Source organism: Seriola aureovittata, chromosome 10, assembly GCF_021018895.1.
Source record: "Seriola aureovittata isolate HTS-2021-v1 ecotype China chromosome 10, ASM2101889v1, whole genome shotgun sequence".
Lineage (NCBI taxonomy): Eukaryota > Metazoa > Chordata > Actinopteri > Carangiformes > Carangidae > Seriola > Seriola aureovittata.
The window spans coordinates 9,373,412-9,391,469 of NC_079373.1; the positions used below are offsets into that span (position 1 = coordinate 9,373,412).

At 42.8% G+C, this 18,058-nt stretch overlaps 1 protein-coding gene across 1 annotated transcript; it reads left to right on the forward strand.

Annotated features, from left to right (window-relative positions):
• Positions 1 to 8,318: 8,318 nt before the first annotated feature.
• On the forward strand, positions 8,319 to 17,990 carry LOC130176330 (netrin-4-like). Its single transcript, XM_056387354.1, has 10 exons — positions 8,319 to 8,635; positions 8,936 to 9,492; positions 11,482 to 11,754; positions 12,778 to 12,904; positions 13,160 to 13,348; positions 14,124 to 14,331; positions 14,477 to 14,589; positions 14,735 to 14,803; positions 15,365 to 15,538; positions 15,980 to 17,990. The coding sequence occupies exons 1-10, from the start codon at positions 8,575 to 8,577 to the stop codon at positions 16,120 to 16,122; spliced, it is 1,914 nt and encodes a 637-aa protein (XP_056243329.1). The 5' UTR covers positions 8,319 to 8,574; the 3' UTR covers positions 16,123 to 17,990.
• The last annotated feature ends 68 nt before the right edge of the window (positions 17,991 to 18,058 follow it).

Consider the following 18,058-nt stretch of genomic DNA (forward strand, 5'->3'; position numbering starts at 1 on the left):
TGACAACAACATGCAGTTGTGCCAGTTCACGAAGTCTGACCCTCTACCTCTTTCCTCACCCAGTCTTTCATATTCTTACACTGAAAAAAATAATACAATGTGGGTTGAGTCTCTTCTTATCGGTCCATGCCGCTGTCTTCGTTGTTTTGCTCCCCCACGTGTTATCTCACCCCCCTACACGGGGCAGCTCTCGTGCAGGTGGATCTGTGAGAGATTCACACAAACAGAGACAATACCCTACTCTATTCCTTGTCTTACTTCTGTTGTCTAGCATATAAGGAGTTATTTTTTTAGGGTCTCCTTCAAACAATATCATAAGCTCAGTCTGTTCTTCTGTAACGTTGCACAGCAAGTTTGATAAAAAGTCACTTAGTTATAAGCATATTATGATTACATCAACAATGCACACACTGTTTTATTAAAAGCAATACAACAGATTAATATAAAATCCTCTACAACAGTTACAACTACTCAGCTAAAGAAAGGATAACTAACAAATATAAAAATAAAACCTAACCTACCTCTCTCCCTCTGTGCACGGACATTAACTTGGGACAGGTCTGGTGATTAAAATCAGGTGACTCCATGTCTTTAGATACTATTTCCGATTTAACATGGCAGTCTTTGTTCACCTGTTGCTGCAGTGCAAAACAAAACAGTCTACAGAGGGTCTACAGACAGGCAAAACTGAGGTCTGCATCCTGGGTATCATGAATGGAGTCCTTGTGTAACTTTACAACTGTATGCATGGAGTTGTGTGTGTGTATTTGTAATGTGCATGGTGTGTTTATTTCACAATATGTTTGTAAGGAACTTGAGATGTACTGCTCAGACCTTGAGCAACACCAAAGCATTGGTTATCTTCCAGCTAACACAGGAGAGGGGGTGAGTGAACGCTGGTGTGAAGCCAGAACAAAATAAAACCATATGAAACTCCCTTTCCTCAAGTATCCCTGACTATCTGCTTGCGTCACTATTGATGCCTAACAACATAATTTGGGAGTTACTGTAACTGTGATCAACAAAAATAGCTGTAATGAAACACTCAATCCTTCTGAAAGCTGTGATTACAGAGGTTGTTTCTTGGGACAAATTAGACATCAAAGTTAAACACCTTGAAGACATTTGAGCAGAAGTTAGGTCTCTGAACGAGGAGCAATTTCATTCGTCCTATCACCACTGCCATCTCTCACAGTGCCCTAAACAACAGGAAATAGCACTGTTATTATGTTTGTGGAGGGTTTATCTCTGTAGAGCAGAATACACTGTCTCTGCAGTGCTGATAGCTGCTGTGGTTGACATGCTATTGATGGTTAACTGTGAAATGTGAGGTAAATGTGCATTGTACTTTAGAGTTACGGTGGATTAAAGTAATCTTTGAGTAAAGTGCATATCAAGATAACTACATTTTACTGTAAGAGAGATTTATCTCATACATGCTTTGCTATGGAACATCAAACCACACTGTGAACCTCTTAGGTTACCAGTTAATGTTTTAGGTTAAAATAAATTCCTTTGACAGACGGGAGGAGAAGATCTCTGTAGGATATTTCTCTATTGGACATTTCACAGCTGAAAAGCAGGTAAACATTTAATATGTGAACATGGAAAGAAAATATTGTTTTTATTTGAGATTTGGAAGATTTTTGCATTTGCATTTCACACATGTACCTGATGTGCTTATTCATGGTGACTTAATCAGTGGAAAAGTACAATATGTTCTCCAGTCTAGGCAGCACAAGGACAACATGCAACAGCAGACATCACCAAAAACAACGCTGCAAATGAAGGGATCGTACATAACAACGAGACAGGCTTATTGCTGAAAGATAGACCTGGTGTTTATTATAGCGGAACAGCTGAACATCTGCTTAACTGCAGATCTCAATATCCTACATACAGTTATCATTATGTCATTTTTAGAGGCAAATTAATTAATCATATCTTTTCTGTAAAATGGTGAATGATGAGGTTATTGAATTGAGTGAATGCAGAATTATGGCCCAAACATGACAGGTGTATACACACACAAACAAAAGGAGGAAATAAATTATGTGCGATGAACCTTAAGGAATTGGAAGATGCTTTTTTTAGTGACTCACCTGGTAGTTTGCATACCATAACCACAGGGGACTGGGCTTGAACACCACGACCCTTTGCTGCATGTCATCCCCTCTATCTCTCACCCCTAACCTTCCTGTCGCTCTCTTACTGCTACTCTGATGAAGGCATAAAAAAGCCCAAAAAACTAATTTGCCTAAACCTGCAAACATTTGTATTTACGAATAATGCAATTTCTGGACAATAAATTATTACATTGTTCTTTAAGAGAGTAATTTTTATTTTAATCTAAATCTATTTTCTTTAAAACCAAATTACTTTTTTGGGGGGCTTTTTTCATGCTTTCATTAGATAGTGAAAGTGGAGATTGACAGGAGGCATGGGAAATAGAGAAGGGGGGAAATTACACGCAGTAAACAACCCGGCCAGCAGGGATTTGAACCCAGGGCTTTTGCACCCATGTGGTATGCGCCCTAACCTTTTGCCTATTGGGTCGCCTCAGGCCAAATCCAATTTTAACCACTAGGTGGCAACATTCCCCCATTTTAAGAAAAGAAAAATGTTTCCTTTAATCAGCAAACCTGCAGTATTACATGCTAAGAGATATAATTTCTTTCTGTTAAAATTCAAGTGTTGGGTCAGGTCAAATCATTTTCTGTTTTCTACACACAGCAAAGTGTTGTATATAAATAAAACCCAACCTTCAGTTGACATGACAGCACCAAGCACAGGACATGTCATCTGCAGAGTTAGTCCATAGCCGGGCTCCCTAAACCCACTGTTCATTCACAAGAAAGGGAAAGTACCATCTGAGAAGATGTTAGTATCAGTAACAGAAAAATGAGACCCAGATCACATATTCATCTGTTTTGCTGGAACGATGCCAGTGTCTTCTGACAGGACAGCTGAGGTTGAATGGAAAGTAACTAAGTGCATTTACTCAAGTAGCGGAGACCGGATGCGGTTGTAACACTTTATGCTTCAGTGCCTGTAACTCACTGAATCTTTGAGCTAGAGTTATCCAACTTTTATAGATTGTATCCACATTTGTTTATTACAAATGCCAACAATTCAAACTTCTGCATGAATATCACAGACCTCATGAGTTTATGTCAAATACATGGTTTTTGTTACAACCTAATCTACTACCGGGATAAATTGTAACAATTAGACAAAAGAGGCCGCACCATGCCATATCCTTCAAAAACAGCATATCTACTCCACCACATTTTGGAGGGAAATCTTGTACTCTCCACATTTATACTTGACACACATACAGGGAAGCATAATGTTGTTACTCATGGACCCCTGTGCAACCACACATACAAACACCACACAGTCTGAGGTGTATGAGAGAGCAAACACAACTATAACATTGTGCAGCTTTCCTTGTGGATATAAACACATTTCATTCAAAATGTATGATCATTTTATAAAATGTGATGCATTGCTTCAGATTAAATAACCCCTCAGAATATAAATCAACCAATAGCTACATTAAAAAGTCAATATTTGTAGTCCAATAATTTAATACATACAATAATATAATTCCATAAAGGACCAAGTACTTTTACTTTTCATGATTTATGTATATTTTCCTTTTACATAAGTAAAGTATCTGAGCACTTCTTCCACCACTGGGAATGGATCATTGAGAGACAGAAATCAATGAGTGAGTTGAGCAGCAAAGTGACGACAATTACTTTCAGTCAGATTTATCAAAGGCTTGTAATGACAGATAGGACCTGCAGTCAGGCTGCACTCTGTACATCTCCACTCATCCAAAATGAAGATATATTCATCTTGTCCTGACCTGTCCGACAGCACGGGAACATGTGGTTGCTCTTACATACAGTACATTACAACAACACGGGGACAGACACGGAGCCTAAAGCAGGGTCACGCTGGTGAGGCGGCAGACATTCCTCTCATAACACAGGCAGGCTCCAAACCCACATCTTCTCCATCCTTTACTGAGATTATCGTCCTGTCTGCCTCTCAACTGAGCATCCAAGGGGAGCTACTTAAATCCCCCTCCCCAACCCCTTCCTCACCCACCTACAGCAAAGGTTTAAAGGGTGGATCTCCAGGACATGTTACCATCAATCAGGCACACTAATACACGGCTTTACAACACAAACGTTATAGTTATCCTCAACTTAGCACCAACTTTCAAATGTTTTATGGCTTTTTGTGCTGCTTCTTCACTGAAATGCATTTGAGAGCAATAAATACTACAACTGTAAGTGGCACAAAAGGTGTAATTTTATATAACTAATGGAGCATTTTTGTCTCAGGAAAGTTTCAGCTTGGAACAACCAAAAGGCATCCTCATAATTAACAGCTGCCAGAGGTCTGCTTTCCAAGGTCACCATGTCCGTCACATCCTCACGGGCCATCCCATGTGACCTTGGCTTTTTGAAAGGGACACACCCTGAGTGAGACTCTTTTCTAAGTAGCCAAGTTTTGTCTAAAAAGTCACTAGACTTGTCACTAGGTGTTTTTTGGTTGTTGTTTTTAAAAAACAGTCTCTAAATCAAGGCAACAAATCTGCTAATTTGGCAACACTATAGGCTGTAAACGGCCCCCTGATAGGAACTGTTTACACCAATTCATCTATGAAAGAGCAACGGGCAGTTGGGAAACTCTAACTCAGTCACGTGGCATTCGGCTGACTAATGTTGGAACTATGATCATTCAACTCTATCACTCAGTCAGTCAGCCACCTGCTGTTGCGGTCCAGCCAAGAAGAAAAAATAATTTAAAGCCCATAGAATTATTACTGATGTAAAACATGGGGGTGCTCACTATTAATCGTATGAGTGATGATACAAGTGATACCCCAACTACAATTTCATGTGTAGAATTACATCTGCATCTGGAATCAATGATGAAACAAAGGGGAACCAGTGTTATTGTGTCAGACAAACCTTTTAAATGTTCACAATTAGTATATATTATGCTACAGATCCCTTTCTTTATAACATCATGTGATCATGCTCTGGTTTATCATCTGTCGTTTCCATCTGGTTGGCTACAGGTTTGCTTTTCCAGCTATCACTTATCAGATAGACAAAAGAAGAGCTCACACCTGGTTTGCACAGTATTAAAAAGTGTCACAGTTTCCTCTCCCACTGTTAATGATACTCTATGTTTTCTTTTCTGCTTTTCTTCGTGCCATGTGGTGGATGACATGACACAGCCACATTTTAGCCATCTGTGGGCCTTCCGTTCTCCTCCCATAACAACTAAAAAAAAAATAAAATAGGACACATCCGCCTGCCTGGCTTTTCTGAAGGTGAAACTCCCACAGTTCCCCTGTTTCTGTGTCCACTCTTGCTGTTAATTCAGCCTTGTGCTCAGTCATCTGTTGAGTATTTCCTGTGCAGTGCGACAGGATGTCAAAAGGTGACGTAAAATATAGAATATAAACTTCCAGAGGCGTCTGGATGGAGGAGGCTGCTGAGGGAATTGTGTGTATGGAGATGTAGGCGAGACATTTGCTGTGCTAATTATCGTCAAGAGTCTTGCTGCTGTTTTTAGATAAAATAAATAACTAATAGCATGAATGCCAAATGAGTTACATCATGGGAAGAGTTGCATTTTAGAACTAATATTTACATAACACAGACCCTTTTTCATTTTTTTGTCATTACAGATTAAACCATCTGATGAAATGTGGGTGAGGGCAATGTTATGGCTAGGACCAAGCAGACAGATAGCAGTGATAAACGTCATAAAAATGGAAGCCGTGCAACCAGTGACAGAGGGAGTTTGGAGCCTTCCCTCTGTTTAATGCCTAGCCCCTGGGCACGGCACCTACCCTCCTTGCCTGGAGCATGTCTGGCTTTTTGTCTGGCTTTTACAGGAGAGTAGACAGATTACTTGCAAGGGTTGAGACGGTTCAGTGAGCTGAAGGTACTAGGTGACATGGCAGCATGGGGGGGGGGGGGGGGGGGGATCCATATCCTTTTACAGTCTGGAAATAAAGCAGGCCAGAAGCAGTGGAATGGCCCCGAGTGTGTCATCTCATTGGGCCATTAGATGACGAAGCCACAGCAGCACCACTGGCTGTGGAGCTCCAGCACCAACACAAGGAGGAGTGTTTCATCCCAATATTTCATGTTACTGAACTAAACCCTCCGACTGTATTGTAATGTCTGACCTTATATTCAGAACTGCATTTATCTGCTGTATTCCCAGATACATGCATGAGTCTTTGCCTGTGGTATGCAGTTACAAGTTGCTCATACAACAAGACTGATGCAATTCCTGGATGTAGAGGTTTGAGCCTGCAGCTTTTTAAGGGAACAGTGTTTTCTGTTGAAGGAATAGTTTGACATTTTGGGGAATATTTCCTTTCTCGCTAAGAGTTGGAAGAAGATTGATACCACCCTCATGTCTGTATGATAAAATATGAAGCTTTAGCCAGCAGCTTGTTAGCTTAGTTTAGCAAAACGGTTAGCCAGGTTCTGTACAAAAACAGCACCTCTAAAGCTCACTGATTAACATGGTACATGGCTTGTTTGTTTAATCAATAAACCAAACCAAAAGTGACAAGTTGTGGTCTTACTAGGGGGTTGAGTGCAGGACTACTTCTCAGTTGGATGCAGTGACCTCCTGGAAAAGTTTTTCTACACATAACCCCAGCAGACTGACATTTTTTCACTTTGCTTTTCGTATGGGTTAAAGAAGATATAACATGTTAATCTGTGAGCTTTAGAGGTGCTGATGGGCTGATTTTGTTAGACAGAATCAGACTATCTGTTTCCCCTGTTTCCATTTTTTATGCTAACCTAAAAAAAAAAAAACTCCTGGCAGCAGTTACACATTTACCATCCAGACATGAGAGTGGTATCAGTATTTTGACTGAACCCTCGGCAAGAAAGCGCACAACCGTAATCCCCCAATTATCAGATTATTCCTCTAATGATACACAACTTTAATTCTGGTGAGCCATAACCGAGAAAAACAACAAACAGCTGGAGTTAAAGAGAGTAAAGGAATTTGTTTGTAATGTGCCTTGCTTTCATCCTACCAGGGGAATACACAACAGACTGGCCAAGATTAGACATCCTTCCTGCAGCATTTTTCATGGTGACTCCTGGGATTTTAGGATCGAAAACAAGCAAGTGATGTACAAAGAGAACAGCTCAAGGTGCATCACCCCTTGCCCCGGCAGATCATCTGGAGACAACCGAAATAACCCATGCAAATCTAAAAACACACATACATGAACCCTGTCCCCTTTAAAGAGAAGAGGCCGCCACTGTGACGAGAGTCACAGTATTCAAGGAATGTCCTGATCCGTCAGGGCTGGGATGCCTTAGGGAAGAGACTGAGAATGCTCATGACTCCCCTTCTCCTCCTTTAACATGCACATGCACAAATATGAGAGGATGATTCATGTGACAGGGTACATTCACAGTGAGAAAAGATTGCTCCTGACCTCATGTATTCACAGGTATGATGTATACTCTCAATGACACCGTTCCCTTTTCATCTTCACTCATCAGCCTGTCCTGTCTTTGGCTGTCTGCTCCATTTTCTTCTCAGACAGTCAACACTTTAAAGTTTTTACATGGTATCAGATGAGTATGATAAATCTTGCTAGCCACGGGCAAAGCTGCCTATAGTATTATATACCATCTTTTTCTTGAAATGTCTCTTTTTACACAAGGAGATGATGTCATTGTTAAAGTTAAAAAAAATCATCATTCATCATTATTGGGGTCAAAGGTTGTGTGACCCCTCAGGTCCAGGGCTGTTGTCTGTCTGAGAGGCAGCTAAAGCGTGGTTAATGAGTGGCAGTTAGAAATAAGTGGTGATATGTGGCAGGAATGCAACACAATGACACACTTGAGTGCTTGTGTGGTTTGTGGAGGCAATCTAAATGCCCCAGTTATTGTTTTCAACTATAAACACTTCTTTTCCTGTCGAAATCTGATGACAACTAATTTCTTCCATCATTGGTGCTTCTTGAGGAAATATGCATATATGGCATTTACTGCCCTACTTGAATAATAATCCCTCTCATTATTTTAATCGTCTTCTCTCAATACAAGATGATCAACTTTTTCCAAAACATTTCAGAAATGGTTTTGACATCATTGCTCCTTTTTTTCCTTTCTTAAAAAAGTCTGATTTTAGAAATCAGAGGGGGGAGGGGTGTGGGAAACGACCAGACGAGGGCGGTGCTAACCTCTTCATATCCCCAAATGTCAATGAACTCTCCACAGCAAAGTTGAACCCTTGAGTGTGTGAGATGGAATAATGTGAGGATAATGACTGCAGAGCTGTTGGATAAGACTAACGTGGCATGTCTGCACCATGACAGACAGGAAGAGGTTCACGGTCCAGTCTGTTGAGTTTCTTTATTTCTACGTCGAAACAGTTTGTTGACAGTTTATTTTCTGCCGTGAAGGAATGTTGGCTTATTAACAGGTGGATCTCCTTGGATCGAGCTGGTGAACGCACCTTCTTGCTCTTGCCGTTAAACACAACTCCTTCAGGATGAGACTGTGGACTTTACTCATCATTTTCCCGGTGTGCGCATCCTCTCCTCTTTCAGCCGGTGAGTTTGAACTTGTGTGGCTGAGACCTTTACGCACGCACTTTATGAAGATGTAAATAAATAAAACAAGCATTGGTCGTGCTATTTTGGGAAACGCTTGTATGCACGAGCCTCACAGCATCATAAGCGCACAGGTTTACAGGACAGGGAGTTGGGGAAGCGGGAACCGAACTCGCAACCTTTGCAGTAGCCTAAATACACTGCCCTGGTCTTTGAGAACAGAAATCGATTTTCAACTGTAATTCTTCAGTCACCTTCACACAGATTGTACAAAAATAAACGCAAGTTTTTTCTCACCAGAAACGTCTCGAGGCAAAGATCCAGCTGTGGAGAGCAGCTGCTCCGGCCGAGCCTGCAACCCCCGCATGGGCAACTTGGCCCAGGGCAGGGTGCTGAGCACCCAGTCGACCTGCGGCTCCAACTTTTCAGAGCCCTACTGCTTCTACAAACAAACAGCTGCCCCCCGCAGAAAGGAGTCCTGCTCGGCGGCAAAATGCAGCAAGTGCAGCTCTGCCATCCCCAGCCAGGCGCACCCTCCCTCTGCCATGAGCGACTCCTCATTCCGCTACCCTGACACCTGGTGGCAGTCTGCGGAGGGGGTGAAGGAGGAGACGCTCCAGTTGGACCTGGAGACTGAGTTCCTCTTCACCCATCTCATCCTGGTGTTCCGCTCCCCCCGCCCTGCTGCCATGATGCTGGAGCGCTCCCAGGATCACGGGCACACGTGGAAGACCCTCAGATACTTTGCCAGGGACTGTGAGGAGGTGTTTGGCCTGGCAGATGGGCCATCAGTCGGGGAGAGTGGGGCAACATGCACCTCAAAGTATTCAGGAGCTTTTCCTTGTACCAGAGGAGAGGTGAGTACAGTGGCTACATGTGCTACATGAGGGGTGACACGCGGTTTTGACAGTGTGGTATGACAAGAGCCAGTTTCTTCCCTGTTTCGGTGCTTTTCACAGCTCAGGGACATAGAGGTGCCTGAAAATCACATTGTTTTACAATAACATCTTTAGGAGCAGGAGATCTTGGGGGGCCTCATTTTAAGGGTGGCAGCTGTCCCCCTCCTGTAGATCCACCCCTGGATGAGTAATGTGCAGCTGTAACCCTGCCCATTATAAAGTCCTACCTGCACCTAATTCAGTTATTAAACATCAAGGCTTTATATGCTAGTATCACTGGCATTTATATGTTTGTTTGTTTGTTTGAAGGATGACGGACATCTACACAAGACAACTGTTGAAGTATCTTTGCCTCATGTGAATCTCCTCAATGAATATTACCATTATATTTTTGGAAAATACGATAATATAATCTATAAAATTATCAGCTTGATTTCCAGTGGCAGGAACTATGTTCACTGAATTAAAACTTATTTATAAATACAGTACAATAAGGCCAATAATGACTCATGTCTGATGAGTGAGCAGGATGCTGTAGCTCAGACGAAGCTTTAAAGGACAAAGAGATGATTTCAATATTGGACTGTGATTGTGTTTCTGAGATCTGAGAGTGACCACATCAAAACATGCTGCCAGACACTCCCCCAGCACTTCACAGCAATAACACTCACCATCTGCTCTGCTCTTGTTGTCCACTTACTGGCACAGAGATGCTCTATAAGATGATATCACACAAACCACCCGACAATTGACCAAGCTTTGTAAACTGATCTCCTCTGATGGGCCGTGGGAGACGTTTTTTTTTTTTTTTTTTGGCCAGCCTTCTGAGCCGCAAACTGCTTTGACATGCATGGGTAGAGTATCAGCGTCGACTTGTACCTGCTGTACCAGCTATAGCTAATTCATGAGTCAGACATAGAGACTCTCACAGGCCAGTAAAGATTTGTTTCACTCCAAAGTGCCTCAGACCACGTTGGGAGGTTCTGGGTCGTCTGAGTGAATATATGGTTTTGACTGATCTCATAATTGCAGCGTATTTGCAGCAAGTATGTGTCTCACTACAGTTTGTCAGCTCCCTCGTGTAAGCCCCTCACCCATTATAATTAGTGTCTCTGTTGCTCAAGGCTCAAAGATGTCCCCAAAATGTTATGTGAAAATGTAAACGCTCTCAGTCATAAAACAACACTACAGACATCACGCTCAATTTAAATCCCTGCCAGCAGTAATGAGCTGAAGTATACGCACAGCCACCACAAGCCGACTTGTTCTTAATGCTAATGAGAATCAAGTTCCTTGTCAAGTGCAATGATTTTACAGTAAATCCTCTTGTTGTTGACATGTACCCACTAACCAAATGGTGCCATAGTACAAATTATGTTCATTATGATACAGCATTAGGTCTCCCTTGTGCACAGCGGAGATGGACGACGCCAGATGTATCACGTGTTGATTGTAGACTACAAAGTTAAAATGCAGCTCTTGGCTCTTGGAGGTAATGACTTGAAAATACACAGTTAAATTCAATTTAATTCAATTCAGTTAAATTAAAGATAAAAAAAAATGGCTAGTACTTTGGAGATGCAAATATCACCCTACAGTGATAAACAGCTATCTCTATAAACACCCTTAAGCACCTTACTTTGTGTCTGACAGTTGTAATTTTGTGATATTATAATTAGGAGTAACGACCATCTCAGCAGTTTTTAAATCACTGTTCATTTTCATAGACAGACAGAGAGGATGAATCTGAAAGATAAACGTCCTAATGAGGGAGAACAGGCAGCATTTGTCCATGTTTACATTGGAGCTTACCGTGATTTTCTTAGAATAGCAGCTGCCTGAAGACCATGAAAGGCAAACCACAACGATGGCATTTTGTCATGTCAGTTTTATTTTACAAGTGAAACAACACAGGTTTTGAGAGATTCTGTGTTCTTCAATTTCCAGGTGATCTATCGGGCCTTGTCTCCCTGGCACTCGGTGGATCCCTATGGACCAGCTGCTCAAGACCAGCTCATGATCACCAACCTGAGAGTGCGTCTGCTGCAGCGCCAGCCGTGTCCCTGCCAGGCCAAACATCCTGGCGCTGCTGGACTCCCCACGGGCCATTTCGCCATATATGATTTTGTTGTCAAAGGCAGCTGCCTTTGCAACGGACATGCCGACCACTGTGTTCCGGCCAGGGGCTACCAGCCCGGCCAACAGAAGACCAGTAACATGGTGAGCTATTCTGAGCTGGATTCTGTGAACATGCAGCTTGCAGGTGCACCCACTCCACCAACAAAACACGCTTGTACAGTTTGTTCTGTTGTGGAAACTCACTCAGATGTTGTGTCTTGCTGAAGTCCACCGACCGGTGCTGTTTGTCTCCCTTGTTTTTAGTTGATGTGGTGAGATTGGGGGTAGAGGGTTTGGGGTTTTGTTCCCACCACTCCCTTGTTACTCAGCTGTGCTCTGGTATGTGCTGCTGAAGCTGAGGGTTGCAGTGAAGACTGGATATTAGGCCATAGTTTTACCTACTATTACAGGGATTTAAGGATGTGGAAACCTTAATTATGGTATTCAGCCTAATGCCTTAACAGCCCATAGTCTCTGACATGTTATTCTCTTTACTGTAAATGGAGAACAGCAGCAGCAGTTTAATTTCAACATGGCCTGAGGGGGTGGAAACAAGTTACACAGACAGTAATAAGCTTCAGAGCGTGTAAACACTTTGATTATGCATATATGTTATTATGTATATTATGTTTGTATGTTGCAATTCACACATAACACACGTAACGTTTAGGTGCAAGGCTATTTCAAATCAGCATAAATGAAAAGAGTGACATAGTGTTAGGCTCTGTGGGTGATATACCTCTTAAAACAATTTACAATTAACAGTGAAAACTCTCAGGAATACATTTATCCCCAAAAGCAAGAGTAAAATATATATAATATATATCATTTATTTTCTATTTACATATATATAATTGTCCAATTTATTTCCTCTCATTTATTTATTGAAGCCTTGAAGATCATTGAGGTTTCCCTCATTTGCAACGATGTCCAAATACAAAGAAATACACAGAGTTAAAATCCAAAAGAGGACAAACTCAGTGAACGCATTTGCTCTCTGAGGTGATTACAATGCAGACAATATGCAGTATGTTGCAATGCTTGCGAACAATTGAAACATGCATTCAGCTTTACTCAAATGTGTAAATAACGGTTTATTTTCTCTCTGTCGTGTTTGCCTGGCAGGTCCATGGCAAGTGTGTTTGCAGACACAACACAGCTGGTGACCACTGTGAGCGCTGTGCACCTCTCTACAATGACCAGCTCTGGCATGCGGCCAACGGCATCATAGGGACACCGCATAAGTGCCAGAGTGAGTGATGGGCCAACAGAGTCAAATGCAGAGTAGGACACACAGCATGTAGACTTATCTCCAAAATGAATTTAGCATCATAAATCACATGTAACCTTTCAGACACTGATGCTTGATAAATAACCTGAGCAGTTCCTCTCTTAACGTCAGCTGCTGTAAGAGCTGTCACTGCGATTCACTAGGTTTTGCAAGATGAGCTGAATAGAGGAAAATATCTCATTCTTCCTTTCCTTGTGCATGTGTATCTAAACACAGAGTGCAAGTGTAACGGTCACGCCAAGAGCTGTCACTTCAGTCGTGGACTGTGGCTAGCAACAGGGCGGCGGAGTGGTGGCGTGTGTGACGACTGCCGCCACAACACAGAGGGCCGTCACTGCCAGAACTGTAAAGACGGTTTCTTCCGAGACCCCGGTCGTCCAAAAACGGCCCCTGACTCCTGCAAACGTAAGGCCTCTCTCTCTTTTTTCCCCAGGGTGTAGCTCCTCTTACCCTTAAAGCATGACTCTGTCTGGATGAATGCCAGCTGAGAATTCCAATTAAGACAAGCAGCTTTTGATATTTGGAGGGCAGTAATGGAGATTAGATTTTTTTTTTGTGACCTTTCAGATTAAAGCAGATGGATTTCTCTTTGATAAGAGCATTTTCCCCTCAGCACCTTTCTATGTCACTGTCTTGCCTGTGATGTGATAGTAAGAAGACTCCAGTCCGCTATCTGGCAGGAATGACGGAGATGTTGCTGTTTTGGAATGTGACTGTAATTGCAAACAATGGAGGAATTTCCCATGGTCCATGCGAGCACATTTTTCCCATTCTTAGCCCCCACCCCCACCACCAGGCATGCTGCAGCATTTTTAAGAACAAACATGCCGTTTTTGGAAACAGATGAAGCAAGTCTGTAACAAAAAACAATCTGTCATCACCAGGGACCATCCAGGCAGCGAGAGAGATAGTGATTTACTGTTTGTTTTTCGCTGCAGCTGCTTAAAGCATGTTGAGTACATACGCCCAGCTTGTCCCTTGTTACAAGAGGATGATAAAACACATTTTATCTGCCATGGGAGTTCACTGTGTAGACTCTAAATATTAGTTTTTGTTTCTTCCTCGTTTCTGCGTGCTTGCAGGTTTGTGCCAGAAAATGAAGAAAACAAACTTCTTTTGCATCGACAGACAGAGGTGTTAACAAGCGGCCCTCTTGTTCTGTCACCTCTCTCCTCTGCAGCCTGTTCCTGCCACCCCGTGGGCTCTGTCCTCTCAGGTGGCAGCCCCCTCTGCGACCCTAGCGGCGGGGAGTGCACTTGTAAGCCTGGCGTCGGAGGCCCCCGCTGTGACGGCTGCATGACGGGATACTGGGGGCTTCATGAATACGGCTGCCGTCCATGTGACTGCACAGGGGACTGCGACCCCTACACTGGTGACTGCATTCCTGGGTGAGAGCCAAGACTTATATGTCCATATATATTAGCAAATAGAAAAGTGTATGAAAGTGATGTGTGGTGTTGAGGGAGAGTGCAATCTGGATTATTAACACTGAGTGGAGCCCTGGATCTGACTGGTTTTACCTCTGCGCCGCAGCTCAGATGTGGAGGTCTTCTATACAGCCACTGGCCACATGGGACACAGCAGCAATAATAGTGAGACGGCACTCTTTAGGGTAGAGGAGCTTTTCTCTGCACTGCACCACTCTGGTGAGTCGCAGGTCATATCACACTTTATACACTGCACACTCATCAGCCCACATGGATAAAAAATGCAGCTCTTTTGATCTTAAAATCTATACATCATGATGGAATGATTAATGTTAATCTTATTGATTATGCTTCATTTTTACAGAGAAATGTGAATGTGTCGAAGTAACCCTGGGCAGCCCTAAACTCTTCTGTGCTGCAGAGTACGACTATGGTAAGACACAGTGCTTGACACAGCAAATTGATTCAGCATTGTGTGAGATAATCATGGCAGTCATGGATTGTCAGGCCATTCAACAACATAATGAAATCTGTGGCGGCTTAAAAGCTTAAAATTATAAAATGCCCCTGGTTTTTTTCTCTTGATATCATGTGTCGTGATTCCTTAACTTAAAGGGACCTATGGAGTTCAAAATTTCAGTTTATCATGTGTATCCCTGAGGTCTAACACACACCTTCCTCCCTCCCTCATACAACATTTAAAAAGACTATTTTTGGATAATCTTGAAACCAGCGTTGATTGTATCCGTGTTTACTCTCTAGCAGTTCTCCTCTTCCTTTGTTGGTGCATTGCTGTATTGTAGAAATTTTTTTTTCAAAGTCTTGGTAATGTGCCCAATGACCAGTAAAGTGATTTTGATTTGTAAAAGAGGTTGAGGGGTCTGTGGTGCAAAAGCTCAAAGGTGTGAGAAGTGTGAAGTTGGTAGCTGTTGGGCTGTTCTTCCACAGAGCCGATTTGTTGAACGAGTGATTTATTGATGTGCTTCCTTGGCAGTGCTGCTGGTGAAGGTGATGTCAGCTCACGACAAAGGCTCCCATGCAGAGGTGGAGGTCAAGGTCAAGAAGGTGTTGTACCAGAACCCTCAGATGAAGCTCCAGAGGGGAAGTGTCACCCTTTACCCAGAGTCCTGGACCATCCAAGGCTGTACCTGTCCCATCCTCAACCCAGGTCAGCCGCAGCCGCTTCCAATGAGAAACTTTATTGCTCACGATGCAAGAAGCTTATAATTAGTCGACTCTTGTGTAGACAATCTGCCAGCTTTGTGCTGAATAGAAGATCTTTGTCGCTCCTCACATGGACTTTGAGTGAGTGCCAATGTCCTAGCATCACTCATTTAGATTAGACATTTACAGCTTAAAGATTAGAGCCACCTCTCTGTTATAAGACTATTTCACATCTAACACTTCACAATAATCCTTTCTGGCAACATTCATCCAAGCCAGCCATCGCAGCACAGTATTTAACTCGTTGATTATAGTTATGTAATGACGTGCTCTCTTTTTACATAAGGTACTTCCCACAGTGGTTTTTCTCCTGCTCTGGGTGTATTTTAGTGGCATTCTCAGTTGACTTGACATTCACTGACACTCTGCTCTGTCTTTTCTCCAGGATCTGAGTATGTAGTGGCTGGTCATGAAGACTGGAAGACCGGCCGACTGATGGTCAACACCAAGAGCCTTGTTAAACCGTGGAAGTCGAGCCTGGGACGCAAAATCCTCCACATCCTCAGGAAAGACTGCGGCCGCCGGTAGGGCATCGCTAAGAACTGCAACGGGCGGAGGCGGAGGATCAGCTGTGACATGCAGATGATGTGTTGGATGAGTGAAATAATGGGCGAAATGAACACAGGAAGTGTCTGAATTAGGCATTGCTTGGACACTTAAGTGAAAGCAAAAAAGACAAAACAATGCCCACCACAAGGATTTCACCGTTCATTTGTCTTCCCGAGTCGAGTCCACAGCCCCAAAAAAAACAGAACACTACAAAGCTGTGGTTGTTGTAAAACTGTGGTAGAAATAAGCTCATACTGTAAGCAGATACCTCGCCAGACTGCAGTCACTTAAGGATCAAAGAGAACAAAGCAAGCTATAAAGACCTTCATCCAGACAAAGCTGAGGTTAGAATCTCATTCTTGTGTTTTGCGATGCTCCTTGGCTTATCATTCTCTCCAGATTATTTATAAAGCAGTAAGGAGCGCATGTTAAATACTCAATTATACTTTATTCCTTGGCCGAAGTTGCTGTTGGAGTCGATGAGCCAAAACAGTCACGTCCTGCTGTATCTATTTCATTGAGAGCTGTTTACTTTGAAATCTTGCAAAGGCCCTGACTGTATTATCCTTGTCTTCTCACACATATTGGCGATAAATCATGAATGAGTCAACATCAGTGTGCGTGAGTGTGTGCAAGCGTGGATGTGTGCATATGCTTGATGTCCTTGGCAGCGAGTCTGGGACGGTGCAGGTCCGAACAAGTAACTCCTGGATGAGGAGAGAGGATGAAGGATGAAAAAAAAAAAAAAAAAAAAACATTAAAGGAATCAGTCGGCTTAATCTGAACAGCTCTGCTTTGCTCTGGCACACTTGCCCGCCTGCTGTCTGACAAGAGCAAAACACGCTCCGCTCCACCCTCTCTGCTCTGCAGTACATGCAACCAGCTAAAGCACTTGGGATTGAGTGTGCTCTTACAGCTGGTTCAGTTACTAGAGTGGATTGTCAGGTTGCTTAAGTCAGACTCGATTCTGTGAGGATTTTCTGCTGTCCTCAGAAGACCCACTTCCATATGAGGAGGATTCACTTGAGAGGCCCCCTCTGAACCCAACCCGGTGGGAGCCAGTGTGTGTGTGTGTGTGTGTGTGTGTGTGTGTGAGAAAGAGAGCGCACACACTCTCTTAACATATGTTTCTCTTTTTGGCCTGTGACTCCTGCTGCCCCAAAATAAATATGTATTAAAAGCCTGGGTGCTCATTGACATCACAGTGTATCACATCCAAGAGTCCACAGGCCATTTTTGAGTGAGGCCCAGTTAAGAATAGGCCGGGTCTGCTGTCTCCAAGGAGAAGGACAAACTGTGTGAGGAGCCATGATGCATCCCTCAGTCATAACATCACCACCAATGTCCTTGTCACAAAGACTTTTCCAAAATAAGAGAAGATGGGCAGGAAATTTTTCCTGTAAAGGACAAAGTGGTGATTTAGGGTGCATGAATGTGCTCTGCTGTCATTGTGATATTGGTATTACTATTTCTATGTGTCCTATATGTTCCTTTTTTTTCATCTAAACTGCATAAACTCTGTGTCAGTGTGCTCATTCTTAATGCTTCTGGGAAAAGTCTATTTCATTCCATGGTCACATTATGTTGAAGCACGGGGCTATGAATAGCCTGATGTGTCTTCCTGTAACATCTTTACTAGCAGGGGTGGCCGACTGATGTTTGACCCGTGTTTTAGTACCGCCCTCCTTTGGTTAAAAGAGAGAAATACACTTCTACGTGGTTAAACATCTGACATCATCATACACACTCAGTTGCCACTTTATCAGTTCCCGCCCTCATGAAGGTTATGATATTCAGTTTTTGTTCAAACTGTTTTAGAGAGAGGTTGATTAAACTTTATAATTTTGGAGGTTGTAGTTTGTGATGCTGTTGAACTGCTTCATACAGAGAGGTGTTTCTGTTACTTAGCCTACCC

Bases quoted from the DNA above. Each gene is read 5' to 3' on its own strand.
- LOC130176330 (XM_056387354.1), top strand. From the start codon at position 8,575: ATGAGACTGTGGACTTTACTCATCATTTTCCCGGTGTGCGCATCCTCT. The intron at 14,332-14,476 runs GTGAGAGCCAAG...TCTGCGCCGCAG, and splicing joins ACTGGTGACTGCATTCCTGG to CTCAGATGTGGAGGTCTTCT. The intron at 15,539-15,979 runs GTCAGCCGCAGC...TCTTTTCTCCAG, and splicing joins CTGTCCCATCCTCAACCCAG to GATCTGAGTATGTAGTGGCT.